The sequence below is a fragment of the Nymphalis io genome, chromosome 11, assembly GCF_905147045.1.
Source record: "Nymphalis io chromosome 11, ilAglIoxx1.1, whole genome shotgun sequence".
Taxonomy (NCBI): Eukaryota; Metazoa; Arthropoda; class Insecta; order Lepidoptera; family Nymphalidae; genus Nymphalis; species Nymphalis io.
In genome coordinates, this window is record NC_065898.1 from 3,502,525 (window position 1) to 3,522,291 (window position 19,767).

A 19,767-nucleotide genomic window follows, 5' to 3' on the forward strand; every position below is an offset into this window, starting at 1 on the left:
TTCTTATCTTTATAATTATTCTAATACTTGTTTATATCTGGTTACTTAAAGCATTATTAAATAAAGTTTTAGTTTCTCTGTACGAAGTTAAAGCAAGTAGCTAGGTACCCGCTCTTTTAGCTTCATATGAATGTGCCATTTACCGGTTTACAATAAGAGCTATGCTGAAAGACATCGTCTGTCATTTAATCTTTGAAAAAATATTATTTGTCTATGGCTTTATGCTATGCTATCTGTCAGTTTGTCCTTCAGCTAACATTTCCATTCTCCATCTTGCGGTGTTTGAACGTGTCCTCTGACGTGTTTGATTCGATTTCATATAAATTAATACCGGTATGTATATTAAATAACTTTATATTTCTATTTCTTCTTTTTGTATTTAATTATATTGATATAGTTAATAGTGGTCAAAATCATGTATATATTATATAATTACATCATGATTTCCATGGAAATCTGCAATCACTTACGTGCCATGTCAGATAAATATAGATGGTTTAATAATAAATCATTTCATTAAACAAGTTTCTACATTACATTTTAATAAACTTTGGTTTACAAACAGTATTTACTTCTATTTTTTTATTGTTTTGTGCGACATTCGTGTGACCTTAAATTGACCTCTACATGCCGGCATCCATAGGGCGGACGAGTTAGAGGTGGAGATTTGAAATATAGCATTTCTGAAGGTCAACGAATAATTACAAATACTATTAATTAACAAATTACTTTCAATAATAACAAATAGGTTATTAAATTAGTTTTGATAGTTTCAATACAAACTTATACTATTAAATTATCGTACCTATCTTTCTAATATAGGCTTAGCTTTATTAGATTATTAAATTTCATCAAAATAATTTTTTTTGCTTATTAATTAATAATCGTATAATGTATTATAATTATTATTATGATATATATTTTTTTTAACTTTTACTACTAACAGTAAATCCTCAATTATTATCATTATAAATATAATATGAGATAAAAATTTCGTCATCCCTTAAATATCTCTTAATAAAGTATCAATTGAATATGTAATAAATTAATATTTTATTTTTTGTTCCAGTAAATATGTCTAAAATTGGTATCAATGGTTTTGGCCGTATTGGGCGTCTGGTCCTTCGTGCTTCCATTGAAAAGGGAGCACAGGTTGTAGCTATCAATGATCCCTTCATTGGCCTGGACTACATGGTCTACATGTTCAAGTATGACTCGACTCATGGTCGTTTCAAAGGAACTGTTGAAGCCGGTGACGGTCATCTGATTGTAAACGGAAACAAAATTGCAGTCTTTTCTGAAAGGGACCCAAAAGCTATTCCTTGGGGAAAGGCTGGAGCTGAATATGTTGTAGAATCAACAGGTGTGTTCACAACAACTGAAAAGGCATCTGCTCATTTGGAAGGTGGTGCCAAGAAGGTCATTATCTCTGCTCCTAGTGCTGATGCACCAATGTTTGTTGTTGGTGTTAACTTGGAAGCCTATAATCCATCATACAAAGTTATCTCTAATGCTTCCTGCACTACCAACTGTCTGGCGCCCCTCGCCAAGGTCATCCATGACAACTTTGAAATCATCGAGGGTTTGATGACAACTGTTCATGCTACTACTGCTACCCAGAAGACAGTTGATGGACCTTCTGGCAAGTTATGGCGTGATGGCCGTGGTGCCCAACAAAACATCATTCCGGCTGCAACTGGTGCTGCCAAAGCTGTAGGCAAGGTAATTCCCGCCCTTAATGGAAAGCTGACTGGTATGGCCTTCCGTGTGCCTGTTCCCAATGTATCTGTGGTTGACCTCACTGTTCGTCTTGGAAAACCTGCTAGTTATGATGCGATCAAACAAAAAGTTAAGGAAGCAGCTGAAGGCCCAATGAAAGGTATTTTGGGATACACTGAAGACCAGGTTGTATCTACTGACTTTGTTGGTGACTCTCACTCGTCCATCTTTGATGCTGCTGCTGGTATCTCTCTCAATGACAACTTTGTCAAGCTTATTAGCTGGTATGACAACGAATATGGCTACTCTAGCCGTGTCATTGACCTCATCAAGTACATCCAGACCAAGGATTAAGTTATTAGTTGGTCAAGAGAATGATTATGTAATGTCGAGATTACCGACGCTTATATTTATGTTAAGTTTTAAGTATAGCTGTGTATTCTAAATTATTATACTACTTTGAGAGTAGTGGTATGCTTGATATGCATAACCTGTAATTGTGTATAAGAAAAGGAAAGTAAATTATTTTAAAAATAATAGTCATATTCCAAGAACAATAAAATTATCAAAACTATTTCTTTACACTTTCATCCATGTTAAATATTATAATTAACTTTCATGTTTATAAATACAAATTAATAAATATCGTAATGAATAGTTGACTTTGTATTTTATTTTCATCACTTTTTTTATTAATTAGATAAGTTTTTATTTATTTATGAAATTGCATGAAATTAATAGAATGAGTTATTAATACTTTTCAGTAATAAACTATCTTTTTTTTTATAGGATATCTATTTGACAACTCCTTTTTACTAATAAGATCAAGCAGCCTGCGTAATTTAACTTATTTCATTTAACTGTTGCGTATTACAATATGAGTCAGTCACTCCAATACACATAAGGCTGTGAGCAATATTTAAGACATATGTAATATAACCTACCAAAATTTTTCCATTTTTTCAGTAGCTTACTGCTTGTGTTATATGTACTTGTTATAAGTATTCCATATATTGAGTTAAGTATGTATATAATATGCAAACATTACTTATGCACTTACGTATATATTATGTTTGTGTATCCATATAATCTAATAAATAAAAAATAATATTTGTTATTTATTCGTTCGATTGTGATGAACTTTGGTGAATGGTAAAGCACTGACCCGAAAGGTGAAAACTGCAAGATTCTTTTCTTTGCATGTTGGTCCAATAGAATCGTTTTATATACCTACTCTTATTCTACTCGTGCGAAGCCAGGACGGGTATCTACTATCATAATAAATCTATCATGGTCGTCTGTTTTGTTATACTAAGAGGGTGACACAAAGAGATCGTTAGTTAAAGATAACTCCACCTCTTTTACAATCTGCTATTTATTTTTCCATACAAACAAGAAAGTTTAATGAAGACAGGATATGGTAGAAGCTAAATTCTAAATGTTGTTCTGAAAATGCGGATCATCATATATACCTTAAAATGTTGACGAGATATAAAATATTTCAACTTAGACTTTATTATAAATGTAAATTTTGAATGGCATGAGAGCGGTCACATAAATTTTTAATTATGCTACGGATATAGTACTTTAGAAGTTGGCATGGTTGGCAGTAGTTGAAGATGTTTTTATCTGTGTTTGTAGTACAGATTCTGTGCTATATAATGGCTGCGGGCATGTCGGGCAGCTGTCAATGACATATTCGTTTGCTTCGTGTAAATTTTGTGATGTTACAATTTCAAATCCGTCTTTTAATCAATGAATATGTTTTACATTAACAGATAATGGTTATTCGTGTTTATTGGGTGTTTTATTATAAACTGTAACAGTTTTTATTACAATATAACGGTGTATTTTTATTATAATGGAGGATCTCAATTTGACAGAAACCGAAATGAGATATTTCAGTGATTTGTTTTTATGTTGCGATGAGGAATCAAACGGAAAAATACCTATATTAAAAGCCACAGAACTTTTTAGATCTTCAAATGTACCAAATGATATATTACGACAGGTAATTAATATTAATATTGTCTATAAAACTGCATTTAGCTAAAAAATGTTTGACGACTGACTTAATTACATCTTACAGATTATGGATATAAGTGTGGCACCTAATACCTGTTCTTCGCTGAATCATATGAATAGGAATCAGTTTTATTCCGCGTTAAAGTTAATAGCAGCTTATCAAACAAATATGTCTTTAAAACCAGAACTACTCTCTACGCCTCTAGACCTTCCACTTCCAAGATTTACATGGGCCCTTAACGCGGATGCTAATGCCGATTTAATACAATTATCTAATTCTCCAAAAGAACAGCATATATCTAAAAGACAAAGAAGTTTTGCAGACAATCTAGAATATGAGCCCATAGGCTTATTGCCAAACCTGTCAGATGGTGATCTTTTACAAACATTAACTCATGACGAGCCTCTGAGTACTGATTCTGAAATGGAATCTGAAACTATGTCACAAAAATCAGGATCATGTGGGGTAAGTTAAGTTTGGATAAGTAATAACTAATGTCAGTAAATTTAAGATACAATTTAGGAATAGCTTTATTAATATATATTTATATAAATAGTCTTATAATTATGATTTATAAAACATACATGACCATCATAGAATAAAAGAAAATGCTTCTTTAATTTGTTAATCAAATGAATCTTATCTTTGTTTACTGTCAACTTGTCAGTGTAATACTTTTTCCACTTTATAATCTTATTGTTCAAATTAAATCTACTTGTCTTAATTAATTTTCTTAGTTACCTGAAATTGTTTTTAATATTGTGGCAGTCTTATCTGTAGGTTAAGTGACACCTCATTATATTGAAATTTGATAAGGATACAATGTCAAACATTAAAGTAAAATAGTTATAGAGTATTCTTACAATATGTTGGAATAGCTAAGATCTTTTTAAATAACTAAATTTATTGTAACTTTAACTGTTCATAATTTTATGTTCAGATGAAAACTTAAGTTTATTTATCAAATGAAAACTTCTATTAACATTGTCACATGCAAGACAATTTGTTTTGTTTATATTCAATCAATATTTTGATACTTTTCAAACAATCCTATTATAAAAAAATGCTATTTTAATATACAAATCTAGCCTTTTTTGTATAATTGGATCACAGGATGGCAAAAAAGAAAATCTTTTAACTTTCTAAAACATGGACATTTTTTTTTAATTATGAATGATAAATATATATGTCATGAAAATGGCATGTTGACATACAAATATTTATTTTGAAATATATTTGTTCAATGACTCAGGATTTTTCTAATATGAGTTATATAGATTGTTATGTGACTTTATATTTTTACACATCCAATATTTGCAAAATATTACTGAGACACTGTATTTTTTTTTATTAATGTTATAAAATAATATAATGAATTTACATTACAACAGAGAAGAGCAAAAGCTGGCTCACCCTGGAGTACTGCTAGTGAAAGTCCAACTCCAACAAATAGTGTGGCAGAGCGTGTTCATCCAATATGGGAACACAGTGCGACAGGCCGCGGTGTTTGGCCCACCAACACGGCTGAGGAACACACCAGACTTCTAGGTAAACAATGTAATATTTACATAATCACTAACTCACAGGTTAAGGATAAAATACCTGTATTTCAACCAAAGATGGGTTCAAATCTGGGCATGCACCGTTAAGTGTTCATATGCTTATAATTCACCTTGTGATGAATGATCATATGTATCCAGTAACTTGCGATAGAATAAGCTCCCTTACAGGAAAATAGACATCTTCCCAGCTTTGGGACATTTAAAGATATTAGTACTTATAACTACTGTTAGAATAATTTTAATGATATTAAATTACAGAATATTTAAGAATAAATATAATTTTAGTTATGTTATATATAGAATGATACAGGGTAATAAATTAAGTTGGTTCCTGTTCAAATCCATGAATTAAAATGAGAAATATGTTCCATAGTTAAAGAAGACATTATTATAAAATCACATTAAAATTATCTATAAATTACCTATGAATAAAATCTTTTGTATATAATTTACTTATTTACGATTGCACTTGAAGTGAGATAATGTTTGTTCATCAATGCTATTGAAAACAATGGTATATATAAAGCATACTTGTTTATATTTACTATTAATCTTTTATTTATTTTGTCAAGGAGAGGCAAATATTTATTGTTTCTTAACTTATAAAAACTATTCCATTACAATTATGCAAAAAGTAATTATAATAAAAATGTTATGCTCTATTTACTTTAGCTTTACAACAAGCTATGATATAAATAAATGAAAGCAATCCATATTATCAAATAATATATTTATAATAATTTCCTTAATACTACATTAATACTTTTATATAATTATAAATTTATTTTGAAAATATATCCTTTTTATATTAATTATACAAACATAATTTTTAAAACAAAATTATTATTACAATAATTAATCAGTATTTATAACATCTACAGTGGTTGTATCTTGAAGTTATTCGTATTTTGAACTATATGCGTTTTAATCTGAGTATCAATCTTTCTGATTAATTAAAACAGTACCAACCTTTAAATGTTCCACTGCTGGGTTTCTCTTCTCCTTGTAAAGAGAAGGTTTGGAGCTTATTCAACAATGCAGCTTCAATGCATGATGGTTGATATATATTAATACATCTACTGGTGGTAGAGCTTTGTGCAAGCTCGTCTGGGTAGGTACCACCCACTCATCAGATATTCTACCGCAAAACAGCAGTACTTGATATTGTCGTGTGCCGGTTTGAAGGGTGAGTGAGCCAGTGTAATTACAGGCACAAGGGACATAACATCTTAGTTCCCAAGGTTGGTGGTGCATTGGTGATGTAAGCGATGGTTGACATTTCTTGCAATGCCAATGTCTAAGGGCGTTGGTGATCACTTACCATCAGGTGGCCCATATGCTCGTCCGCCTTCCTATTCTATAAAAAAAAAAAAAATTGTGTTACATTTTTATCCAATACTTAGAGGCTTAAAACAATTAAAACCAGACTGGTAGTGTAGGATATGATAATTTTTTTTTTATGATTTCTAATCTAGTTTACCTATTTATTTCTGAAACGTTATAAACTTCTTTGAACCAAATAAGACAAAAAAGTATTATTAAATTCTGTTACAAGAATGACACAGGGTAATAAATTAAGTTGGTGCCTGTTTACCATGAATTCAAATGAGAAATATGTTCCATAGTTAAAAAGGAATTTCTTATATAATCATATTAAAATTATCTATGAAATATTTAAAATGAAAATTATTTGTTCTAATTTTAAACTATGCACATATATTTACACAATTTGTATGCGTGGAGAGTTTCTTCAGGGAAAAAAATAATAAACGGATATAGATCTCATAAAACTAGTTTTAAAATGCTTAAGTTGTATATATATATATATATTATATAAACGTATTTTTATATATTTTTAAATAGCGAAAATAATAATTTTGCTTTTAATATTTTCAGGTACAGAAGAGGAATCGTCGGACCGTCACTCGTCCGAGGAGGAAGGGGAGACAGATGGGGAGGTTTTTGCTATCAGCGAGGCGCAGGCGCGGCACTACGCGGCGCAGTTCGCGCAGCTGCGGCCAGAGCGGGGACTGCTCTCAGGACAAACAGCTAGGTTCGACGTTTTTACATTACTATGACACGGCCACAGTGATAAATCTCAAAGAGATTAGCAAACTGCGCACTATTATAATGCACAAATTTATACACAGACACAAGTGCTTTGTATTCCTCCATTCTCATAATCCGATGGGACAACAAATGCGATCGATCAGATACGGTTCAGGCGCGTGACCGATGGTTGCGTAATTTCGACGACTGTCTAAACTAGATACGCATTATTTAGATTTCCTTCCACATACTATTGGAACGAAGTCCTTTATCGCACGTTCTACTCCAGACACTCGGTGAATGAGAGTTATGTCGAGCTAAATAACTGTAAGACTTCGACGCTCTGGACATTTGTAACACATAACTTAATAAATATGTATTAATATTACCGTTCCTTCATTTAATTGCCAACCGGGTTTCCCAAGACATCTCGTTTTATTATACAAATAAAATTTAAAAACTAAGTCTCCGCAATTTGTGTTTTTTAAATTAGCCAACCATCCTTTAGGCATCAGCCAACTATAGTTGCTATAAAATACTTAAAAAAAACTGCCGTGTCTAAGTTTGTTATTTTAATAATTTAAAAATATTTTTGAATACTTTCTCATGTGTTTCAGGTTATTTTTCGAAAAGTCCCGCCTGTCTGTTCCAGACCTCAGGAAAATTTGGCAGCTATCCGATATTACTAAAGATGGAATGCTAACGCTGGAGGAGTTCAGCATAGCCATGCATCTAATCGTTCTGAGGCGGAACAATATTCCTGTGCCGGACGTGTTGCCAGCCTGCCTCGTGCCCAAGGTGGACTCGCACTTTTCTCAACAAGCCGTCACCACCGACCTCGTCGATCTCGGTGCCGATATGTTCAGTTCGGGCACCTCCGCCGATTTTAATTTCGCACCGAAACCCGAAAACAACGATCCGTACGAAAGTAAACCGGTCAAAAAGATAGAGGAGCGACAACCCTCTCTCACTCCGCCCAAACCGGAACCTCAAGCGAATAATAAGGAATGGACTAAGTTCGTCGATTCGCCCACTTCGAGCGTATCGAGCCCCGGTCCCAAACCCGTCAATTTCGATTTTCATAAATCCGCTTTAGAAAGGGATCCTAAAATTTTCCACCCCGTCGCACTCCGAGTGACGCCCGACGCCAACACCCTCCCGCATGAGGGAGACCTGCGCTCGAGCACGTCGCCCCGGCGGGACGACTTCGCCCACGCTTTCGAACTGGCGAGCCCAAAGCGGCTCAACTCGCAACCGCCGCTCGAGCAACCGCCGAATGGTAACCCCGAGATTAAATCGATTCAACGACCGCAACCAAAGAAACCGGTCAAAAACGCTGGCGTTTTGCCGCCCCCGCCTACTCGAGAATCGTCCGTGCACCCAGAAGAGGGGCCACAGTCCCTTCAGTACGCGCCCAAAAAGGATCCTCCGCCGCCCCCGCCGCCTCGCCCGCTGCGGAACCACACCCGCTCCAGCTCGCTGGACCTGAACCGATTCAAGGGAGCCCCAGCTCCGCCGCCGCAGCCTCCACCTCGGATGTCGCCCTCGGCGACGTCCCCCCCGTCCCGCCGTCTCGTCAATCAACGGAGCGAAGGCGAGCCCGCGTTCCCCCCAGACGCGTTCGCGCCGCGCGAGTACGAGGGCGAGGGCTTCGGCTACAACCGGGAAGACGCGCCGAAGATGCACGGCGCGTTTGAGGTGTACCGCAAGCCGTCTCGGGAGTCGTCGTGCGAGGCGGACCCGGACGTGAAGGCGCTGCAGGAGCAGAACGCGGTGCTGCACCGCGTGTGCCGCGCGCTGGTGGCCGAGCTGGCCGACGTGCAGCGCGAGCGGGAGGCGTTGCGCGTGCGCCTCGACGCGCACTCCACTCCCGTCTAGTCACCGAGAGTCCCGAGCCCCATTCCGCAATATTCCATTTGTATATTTGTTTTATTTGTTTTTTTTATCGACCTGTGTAATCTCATAAGAAAATCGCAATCGGTTTTATATTTATTCATTCTAGTGTATTTTTATTTTTTTTTTCATTTATTGTTATAACTGGAAACGGCTTAAATGTCTTCGGTCCTAAGTGCTAATGAAAGGTAATTTAGATTAACGTTTCAAATGTTAAATGTCCACAAGAATGTTTGTTACATTTAAACATTACAATTTAGTTGTAAATTAAACTATTTAGATTGTTAAGATTTATCCACATTTTCTTTGAGAAAATAAAAAAAAAGCGCACTGCTTATGAATGTGAGATGCAAATAAAAAACGATGCTAAATTATTTTAAAGAGGCTATAGTATTTTCTAATGAATTTAATGACGTAATTACTTCAATTAACTTCATGAAAGGAACTCGCATATTTTTTTAGTAGAATCTGTTTATGTGTATGATATCGTCTGGACCGACTGTAAGATATTTTATATATCCCTTAAATTTTAACGTTTATATAAAACTTAGTAAATTGTTTCAACAAAATAACTACCTCAAAATTTTTACATGAATATAGATGGTCCTAGCTTTGCAGAATATTTCATAATAGTAATTGCTGGGGGATTTTCAAATATTTTTCTTCTTAAATGAAATTAAATCTGATAAAATCACTTTTTTTTTCAAAGGCAAAATTTGTAAATCCGAATATTAAAAATAACTTTTCTACTCCTAACCTGGTTCGATCCTTTCAATAGCACAATTATTAAAATGGAATGAATTACTTCTAGAAAAACACAAACATACAAAGTTATGGCATTTATGTATTTATATATTTAAATTAAAAAAAATCTGCTTCCGCAAACATTTAATTGTAAGTAGTTATTTTTATATATTGAAAAAAAAATGGCGCTAGTATTGCTTAAATTGCATTCCTAATATTTATTATTTTTAAGCTTTATTGTAAAAAATAATAAAAAAAAAACAATGAAATAAAAAATCTTAACTAAAATATGTGAATGTTGTATAATATTATCGTTAGAATTAGCTTCTGTAAATGTAAAAGATGGAGAGACTTAAGATTTTGAGATGCGGTTTACATGGGATTTGTATGTAGATAGATAATGATTGTCTTTATTGCCATTAAAATGTCTCGTATATATAAATATATATATAAAATGAAAATATTTTCGTCTGGCAACTATTATTCGCTGATGACTCAGCGTTAAGCTAGGTGATGTTATAAAAGAATAAATATTACATTATTAGCTTAGTGAAACAAAGTGTGAAACAACTTGTACGATATAAGATTATTGTAAAAGTATTTGTCGTTTATTTTAGTCATTATTTAAGAACATCATTCTTTATTGAAACTATTAATCAAAACCATGTAAATATTATTTTTTATCCCATTGCGTATTTTTGGTACCTATGACTGTAAGCTTTATAACCTCACAAATCTCTATTTCGGTCCAATTTTTGTAAAACTAACAATATTTCACCATTATATTTACCTATTTATGTTAAAATATGCATATTATTGTAGTAAACTATGTACAATAAAATAATTTCAAAATTAATTTATTTTTTATTTCTAAATATACTATGTCATACCAGATCACTAAAGATAATATATAATTCGATATCAGTTAAATTCGAACGCGATGTAATCTGTTAACTATCAATATCTGAAAATCGATATAGGTATTGATAGAAGATATCAACAGCAATGATAAGCTGTATACACAAATACATCGTCTACCTTTTTTATAATATTCCTATTTATAAAGAAATATACTAACTATTTTTTTCTAAATTTTAAGTCCTTAATCGGTAAGCTTTTTTTTGTTATGTATATGAATGCACTAAATATAAATGGTTTTATAAATAAATATTTAAACTGAAATCTGTCAAAAATTTAAATTGTAATTTTAAAAGCAACAAAAAGATTAAATTTTACATTACATTCAGTTTTGAATTGAACTTTTTTAAACTATAAAGGAAAAAAACTGTGTTATAAACTTTCTTTATCATAGCCAAAGTAAGAAAATAAGTAATTAATTTTATACATTATGTGTGGGTCTTTATATTTTGATAACAACTAACGAGTCGTCCTCGAGGAGGGCAGTTGTTCATTTAACAAGACACACTAATACTGACGCCGTCCGCGCCACGAGTCACGACTCCTCAAATTTCCTTCCCTTTCCTTCTGATACTATCGCGCATACCTGCCGACCTTTTTGTTTGTAGTTTGTAGAAGGGAGCTCTCCCCGCGGAGTGGCGACTGACCTGACCGCCGGGCGCAACACAACGTCTAGAGACGCGATTCGGTGTGTACGTACGTTCAATCGTAGTCATCGCGCGCGAAAACATTTACGATACAATGAAATTTGTAATGTGACAGTTTTAAATTAAAAAATGAAGTGCTTAATATCGTTGTTTTTATCTATTGCTCTCGTTTTCGAAACAGCCGCCGAGGCTTCTGTGAGGACATGTGAACCTATTAAAGTGGCTATGTGTAAAAACATTGGATACAACCAAACTGGAATGCCGAACTTAGCTCGACACACGCTTCAGGCAGATGCTGATGTGACACTTCAAACTTTCAGCCCACTCGTTCAATACGGATGTTCATCGCAGCTACACCTATTTTTGTGTGCGGTCTATGTTCCCATGTGTACCGATAAGGTTGCGTTACCTATCGGACCCTGTAGAGGTTTATGTGAGAGTGTTTACGCAAGATGTTATCCAGTCCTTCGAGGTTTTGGTTTTCCGTGGCCGGCGGAACTGGATTGTTCCCTATTCCCAGCTGAGAATAATCATGAGCATATGTGCATGGAAGGTCCAGGTGAACGTGCTCCACCCTTAGGAACTATCCCACTTGATGCAACAAATACAGCCGGGAGAGGTGCTTGCCGAAGACTCGTGAAACCAAATAGTTGGGTATGGGTAAGAGGATCCGGTCGCTGTGCACAATTCTGTGACGCTGAAGTTCTATGGGAAATGGGAGAGAGAAAAGCAGCAGAAGTGTGGCTTGCAACGTGGGCTGCGTTAAGTTTTGCCTGTACCCTAGCTGCTGTAGGAGCACAGTTGGCTTGTGGAGACCGCGGTGGAGCAGGAGAACGAGCTCTGGTTCTGGTGGCGCTCTGCAGATGTGCAGCTGCTGCTGGGTGGGGTGTTCGGGCTGCAGCCGGACGCACAGCGGCTGGTTGTGCCAAAGACTCCACTTCACCAACGCGGATGCTTCTTGCGCACGATGGATTAGCCAATCCTAATTGTGCGGTCGTCTTCTTGCTGCTGTATTACTTTGGCTTAGCAGCGTCTGTATGGTAAGTTATTTGTAAAAACATTATTTTAAACTTTTTGCGATCTAAAATATACAGGTAATACAATGTTTACTCACGCCTCCAATTAAGATTATTAATGCCTATTTCATACCTATTAGTTCAAAGCCAACCTATTATTAAATACAAGTCCATTGCTTCTTTCCCTACGTAAAGTCATAGCGTGAAGTTACATATTTTAAAACTTTACTCTATAAATAATTCTTCATAATCTAATGCTAAAAGCGTTCTTACGATTACCAAGCAAAATACAAACTCTCCAGATTATAATATTAGTATATATTAGACTAATATCTTAAAATATATTATATCCAAAATATTATTAACAAAATTTATTCTAAAAATTTTTTACAAAAATGTAAAATAAAGTCTGTTGTACTATATTGCTAACTTTTGAAATGAAGACAATTTGCTAAAGAAGCATTGAGAACAAAACATTTAAATGATTTTTATCATTGCAAAAAATTTCAAAGTGAACAATAGCATGCCCGAGAGTAACTACAAGTCTTTTTACACCTTCGGATTTCCAATACCTGCTACATACTCATTGAAATCCCGTCCATAAATCTTAACTTTTGTCACCAATCAATTATGTTTTGTCATTTTACTTTAAAGTAATACATTATACCTTTACATCGTGCTTTAGGTTTCTGCCTGCACGGTGATACCAAAAATAATGTAAAAAAATGATCTTATGGTTTTGTAACGGAAGTTGACTAAACTGAACGGGTTATTTAAATATCAATAGTAAAGCTCAAATTCTTCAAAATGCTACTGGACCTGCTTACCTTAAGTTTTCATAGTAATAAGTTACGCTTTGTAAAAATGTAAAGCAAATAGGGTTATTGTTACGTTGAGTAAACTATTATTTTTAACATGTAAATTTTTAACGTTCTAAACCGGCATAATCTTTGATCTTTCTTCGCACTATAATATGTCATTTGGAAACTATAATGGGTACCTAAACAATATAACGTTCTTTTCAGTGTCACGTCACGTCCTCAGTTAAAACTTTAATTTAAGAGAACAGGTTTTTTTAACTATTAACATAAATCATATTATGAGTTCTTTGAAAAACTGTTTCTGAATTTTTTTGTGGAAAAGACGGGCCATAAATACGAAGGAATTGGGAAATAAAATAAACGAGGTTCAATAAATCACTTCGCAAGCAACTACACTAGTCAAAAGCGGACAGACAACACAGCGTGGAATGCAATTGCGTCCCCGAAATAATTTCGGAACATCTTAAATGTTCATTGAAAGTGTCGATTGGTATAGTTTGCGTAAAACATTGTTCTTCTTTTTGAAACATTTATACTTTAATGTCTTCAAATTTTTATTGTCACTAGTAATTACGAAGTAACGTTATTATAAAAAAATAACGCTAATTCCATTATTAAAGTTTTTAGGGTGTCTCTATTAACTATAGAGATTTAGCGGTATAGACTACTCTTTTAAGTAAATTATAAAATAAATATTTGAAATATTAATTTTAATTTTTTTTTTTTTATAGAATAGGAAGGTGGACGAACATATGGGCCACCTGATGGTAAGTGGCCACCAAACGCCCTTAGACATTGGCATTGTAAGAAATGTCAACCATCGCTTATAGCCAATGCGCCACCAACCATGGGAACTAAGATTTTATGTCCCTTGTGCCTGTAATTACACTGGCTCACTCACCCTTCAAACCGGAACACAACAATATCAAGTATTGCTGTTTTGCGGTAGAATATCTGATGAGTGGGTGGTACCTACCCAGACGAGCTTGCACAAAGCCCTACCACCAGTACTGCAACATTTATATAAATAAATGACTGCAACATTTATATAAATAAAAACTGATTGCTTGTTTTAATCTATCATTTTAAATATAAGATAATTTTATATAAACTGATGTTTTTGTTGGCAACTCGCATCTGACATTCAAGTAATGCATTCCATTTCTTCCCCGCAAAGGAAGCGAGCTAAATGAGACATTTTCTGAAATCATAACACGTCGACCAAATTAAAACCAGTTTATTAATATCTTATTCTTATGATCTCATGATGTTACGATAATAATAATTGCTCTATAAGAATAATTGCACAAGAGATTATTAAGGTACATACATCATTACTATTGAATTCATAGAACTAAAAATATAAAATATTTGAAGTATCTAAGTTTTTTATTGTAGTACCATATTGTTAGATTATAATAAGCTACATTCACTTTATTAACGAAACTACCTTTTATTAACGAAGTAACCTTTCATAAATAAGGGCAATTATTTATTTGTGCTATGTTTTTAAGTTTTATAATACTAATAAAGGTTTATAACTTAACGTATTTTAATCATCAATTCTTTCAAACGACACCTAATTAATACCGTCACCGCAAGCTCGCCACGGAAACTTGTTGTTCTCGCTTTATGGCGGACGTTATTAATTTCCGAGAAAGCCTCTATTTTGTTACAGAACTAACTCGTTATGATAACTATACGTAGATTTATGTTTAGCGGTGTTTCTTTCACAGCATATATGATGGGCCCTCTGACAGATATTAATGCTCGCTGTTGATAGTTGTAACACGCTTGTGTATCTGTTATTTTTATTTATATCTGTTTGCATGAATCATTTTTTCTCATCTGACAGTTTCGTTCGCTAAATTCTTTCCCAATACAAGTTTAAACGATTACAAAGTAAAAATAAACAAGCTGAATATTTATAAAAGGAACGTGAAATATATTTAAGTGCATCTGTCAAGTCCAACGCGAAAGGCTCGGCGTCAGGGGAGCATTTCGTGTTACGCATACTCATTAATATTATTAAAAATATCATCAATCACTTTACCAATTTACTTGAAGGATCATCAATATAATCTTTAATTATACCATAATTGCAATTTTGTACATTACAAAATATAAAACTGAAGTATAATTAAATGTCGCATTTTCATATTACATTGATTAGCAATTTATATTTGCTGACAAAAATAATGTATATGCATATATAACCAAAATACCAACTTAACTAGGGATTAAGATAATGAGAAAAATATTTTAATCGCCTATAAAATATCTTGTATCAATAGGTCCTATTGTCTTTAAGTTAAAAAAATATATAAGTACCTACATTAAATTTTACTTTTGTTATTCTAAAAGGTGAACGACTTGCTGAATATGCAATGTTACTAGCAAAAATTGCTGTTATAAAATCGCTTAATCTGCCATAAAATACACACCACAGATAGATTTTATGTTTATAACAACAAGTTAACATTATTGTAATGACATATCGGAACTAGTCAGCTAATACCCGATATTGTGGTCGGTGCGTAATGAGAAATATCGAATTGGTTTTGTATCCATGCGCGTGCATACTCATTTCTTTTGATCGTGGTGCGATGATCTGTAGACTGCTACGTGCGCACATATAAAAAATATATTTTTCGTATGAATAAAAGTCTTTTTTTAAAAGAATACATGTACTTTTGTACTTTCATTATATTTTTTACGATTATGCCCACGTTACATACATAGTTTAATATATATATTAGGCTTTAAATAATGAAATATTACTTTACAATATAATAGGTAATTTGATTGCTTAAGTAAGATACGTGTACCTTAACGGCACAGAGCATAATCGTTTCAGTTTAGAAAATTCAAATCTCTGCGATTGTATTATTATGCTTTTCGTAAATAACAGTAATTTTATTTTCATTTAGAAGGAATACCGTAGCTGCGGTTCCTGCTATAAAACAATTTGTTACGTTACATCTGGCTGCTCAGAGATATTACCTTAGATATGGTGTTTAAGATCTGTTTTTATATTTATACATGATAACATATTAAAAGCCTGGTGTGGATGGAGAAGATTAAACAATTGTTTTTATTGGAAGTGTAAATTAGATCAGGTTAAAAATGTTTTGCTTAAAATCAATGCCTATAAATTTAATTGTCTGTCTAAAATCAGCCGAAAATAGTTCAAGTATTAGGTTATTAAATTAATTTAGTAGTTTTCAGTTTGTAATAAGCGATATAATATATTAGACATGTTTTCCAATATACATATATCGATGTCTGAAGTAACTATTCTCGCAATTTAATACATATGAAGGTCAGTCTTGGTGTAGTTCATAATTTCTTGTTTATTTTAAATTTTCTTGTGGCAGCTGATGTAATCTTAACACGAACTCTCCGCCCTGCACCGAGCGGTATGCTCGTTAGTAGGGCTGCGTCTAGGGTCGGACTAAAAATTATCGATAAAAAATTACATCGACATGTTAGTTTATGAAATATTTATTTTAATTTGTGACAGATATAAAAAATATATTTTCTTAAGTAATATCTATAAATTATTATAAATTCATTCATAGAGCTAAGCTATTTCAATGGCCATGATTATTTTTACTAGCCGATTATGCATAGCCCATTTCTCTAGTTCAACTTATTGATTATATTGTTAGATTATGAAATATACATTTTTTACATATTTTCTTGTGTTATAGTAGTTACCTAAGTCTGCAAAGTTAGTAAAATTTTAGATGTCTCAGGACAATAACTATTAAATAAGTTTTGATTCAATTTATATATATATATATATATATATATATAACAAAAATGATCGACAATACTTCTTATATCTTTCAACACTACAAGTAAGATTCGATCCCACTGCGCCCGCGCCGTAATTGGGATGCTAATCAGATGCTGAACTGTTCTCTTCTCTTTTACATTTACGATTATTCGATGTTTCGTCTCTTTCACGCAAGGACTGCATCGAAGGCGGGAGGGTCTTCAATCATCCGGCAATAAGCACTGACGTCGTTCCCTGAGGCTCGCTCCAACGTAATCACTGTAGTTTGCACTGGCAGAATAATTTTCATTCGTAACAACCAAACGATACTTCGAACGAGGTCGCAAATCCTTGTTTTAAAAGTAACAATTTACATAGCTTTTTTTTATTATTGCTTACATTATTTGATGGCTATTGTTAAAATGATATTGATTTTATTGTAGGTATATCTAAGTAGTTTTATTAATGAGATTAGATTCTTCACTAGTTTTTAATTATACAGGTAACTTTAATTGATCCATCCATAATATGAAATTATTGAATATTATTCAGAATATATGTATGTATATTTATTGAGCAAATTTAATCAATTTATAAAACTTAATTAGATCTTAATGAGTTTCATAGACGAAAAGAATATTTTGAAGCCATCGAAAACATTACTAATATTTGACGCAGTCATACGCAAATTAGGAGTGAACTAAGTAGGTAATCCTGCCCTAGTCTTAATAGTGTCTAGATGGAAAGAAATGCCTCATTGATTTTGTAGTGGTTTAAAATTCAAGATCACGGGATTGTTAAGAAGTAAAATACCCGACGGTCGTGTTCACCCTCAGTTCACAAAGGAACCGAGAAAGGATTCTGCATATCTGTTACGGTGATCGCGCCGCCCGAGATGCTATCGAACGATCCTCATTATTGGAACTCGCTTTGTTGGTCACAGTATACCGAGGAGTGGTAGATGCGCCAAGGTTTTATTTGTATTCTGTTAAATATATTTTTTTGTCTGTTAATGTGGAAATATTTTCAATAATTAACAAGGTACCATATAGTCTAGAGATACTTGTAGGAGACGTACATATATATGGTATTACTTTGTCAAACATTTTTAAGTTTCAACATAATTCTAAAAGAACGTCAACTAAAGCTGTTTTGTGGCAAATAAAAAAAATCTAAACCCTTTTCTGTTATCCTTTCTATGATTTGTTTAAACCTTTTCCGTATACTGTAGTAAATCAGGCTTGTTAAGCACGATGCACGCTCAGATATACCCACAACACGACGGGCACTACAGGCTCGTGGTGCAGCGATACGATCTCCATTGTTACACAATACTCGCCCGACTTTGAACTTGAATTACACTATTTATCACTTTCTCCTTCACGAGTATAGGGTTACCGTAATCTGTAATACAATCTGTACGATCCAGCTTATGAGATCTAAAAGCATGTGTTAGATGTTAAAAATGTAACAGGATCCTTGATAAAACTCGATACGGACTTGAGATTCTTTCACATTTGTTAAACTGACCAAACAGTAAAATATACTAAAATACGAATATATTTTATCAAAAACTATCAAAAACCTGAACATTCGCTCAACTTGTATCCGTAAATCTGACAGTAACATGCAAACAAAATGATCTCTGATTGATTTCTGACTATGTCCTCGACAGCATGAAACTGGTTCTTATCATGTAATTAGACCTATTTAAATGAAGTTCCACGTAAAATCGTGTTTCGAAGGCCAACAAAATTATATCGGCAGTGGGTGGGCCAAGATTTCGGAAACAACCTCCTTTGTTGGTTTTCGATGATGGATAACCATGTAATTAAGGACGGTTATACGTAGACCCGCCTCGGAACGCGTTGCTCGACAGGAATTTTAAAATTGACGTTAATATCTAGGTAGGCAGCCGTTGCAATCAGCTTCTTATTAACTCTAGCAATTTGTTTGTAAGTACAAAACAAAATCATGTTATGAATTACGCTTGAAATGGCCGTGCTACTTGTATGTTTTTGTAATAATAGAATATGTTGTCGTACTAGTTTCTCTATATCTTTTTATATCTCATAAATCTATCAGCATTTTTTAAGCTATTATGTAGCTAGATAATATTATTTAATTACGTATAATATCATACATTGCTGAGGCAAAATAGTGAGTTGTAATTCCGTATTCAAAAATTTACATTTTTCAATTTATTTTAATGGACTTTGTACAAATTGTTTTGTTTTGAAAACAGAGGCTCTTTTGTGAGCAATCTCAAGTCGCTGAGGTAAGTAAAAGCTCTTACCGAGAACATAACAGTGAGATCGTTTGCGCAGTGTAAACTCGAGAATATAAGGGTGACCATTAATGTAATAAACATACTGTCAGCTTATTTTTATAATATTGCCATTAATAGCATCCATTCAGTACAAATTCATCTATTACTTCAATAAATAATCGAATTACTCTGAATTAAACATTTATATTTCTCGATGAATTAATTTGTCTGCTATTATGTACATTATATTATTTTGGAGAAAGTAATGTAATTCAAAAACTAAGCAAAAATAAAGTATTTAATTTTGCTAGATCTTGTTCTT

At 33.4% G+C, this 19,767-nt stretch overlaps 3 protein-coding genes across 3 annotated transcripts in view; all 3 read left to right on the plus strand.

Annotated features, from left to right (window-relative positions):
* The first annotated feature begins 211 nt into the window (after positions 1 to 211).
* Positions 212 to 2,381, plus strand: LOC126771866 (glyceraldehyde-3-phosphate dehydrogenase 2). The gene is made up of 2 exons (XM_050492028.1): positions 212 to 333; positions 1,070 to 2,381. Exon 2 carries the CDS (start codon positions 1,075 to 1,077, stop codon positions 2,071 to 2,073), a length of 999 nt encoding a protein of 332 aa, XP_050347985.1. The 5' UTR covers positions 212 to 333; positions 1,070 to 1,074; the 3' UTR covers positions 2,074 to 2,381.
* A 1,013-nt stretch (positions 2,382 to 3,394) lies between these two features.
* Positions 3,395 to 10,849, plus strand: LOC126771835 (ralBP1-associated Eps domain-containing protein 1). The gene is made up of 5 exons (XM_050491966.1): positions 3,395 to 3,730; positions 3,809 to 4,210; positions 5,137 to 5,293; positions 7,204 to 7,360; positions 7,974 to 10,849. The coding sequence occupies exons 1-5, from the start codon at positions 3,581 to 3,583 to the stop codon at positions 9,232 to 9,234; spliced, it is 2,127 nt and encodes a 708-aa protein (XP_050347923.1). The 5' UTR covers positions 3,395 to 3,580; the 3' UTR covers positions 9,235 to 10,849.
* A 601-nt stretch (positions 10,850 to 11,450) lies between these two features.
* Positions 11,451 to 19,767, plus strand: part of LOC126771844 (frizzled-4) — a 34,295-nt gene continuing 25,978 nt past the window's right edge. Inside the window, exon 1 of the mRNA XM_050491978.1 lies at positions 11,451 to 12,598. Within this exon, the coding sequence (XP_050347935.1) occupies positions 11,688 to 12,598 (911 nt within the window). The 5' untranslated portion in view covers positions 11,451 to 11,687. The remainder of the gene's footprint in view (positions 12,599 to 19,767) is intronic.

Coding starts and splice junctions, on each gene's coding strand:
- LOC126771866 (XM_050492028.1), top strand. CDS start 1,075: ATGTCTAAAATTGGTATCAATGGTTTTGGCCGTATTGGGCGTCTGGTC.
- LOC126771835 (XM_050491966.1), top strand. CDS start 3,581: ATGGAGGATCTCAATTTGACAGAAACCGAAATGAGATATTTCAGTGAT. Junction 3,731..3,808: donor CAAATGATATATTACGACAG/GTAATTAATATT, acceptor TACATCTTACAG/ATTATGGATATAAGTGTGGC. Junction 5,294..7,203: donor GGAACACACCAGACTTCTAG/GTAAACAATGTA, acceptor TAATATTTTCAG/GTACAGAAGAGGAATCGTCG.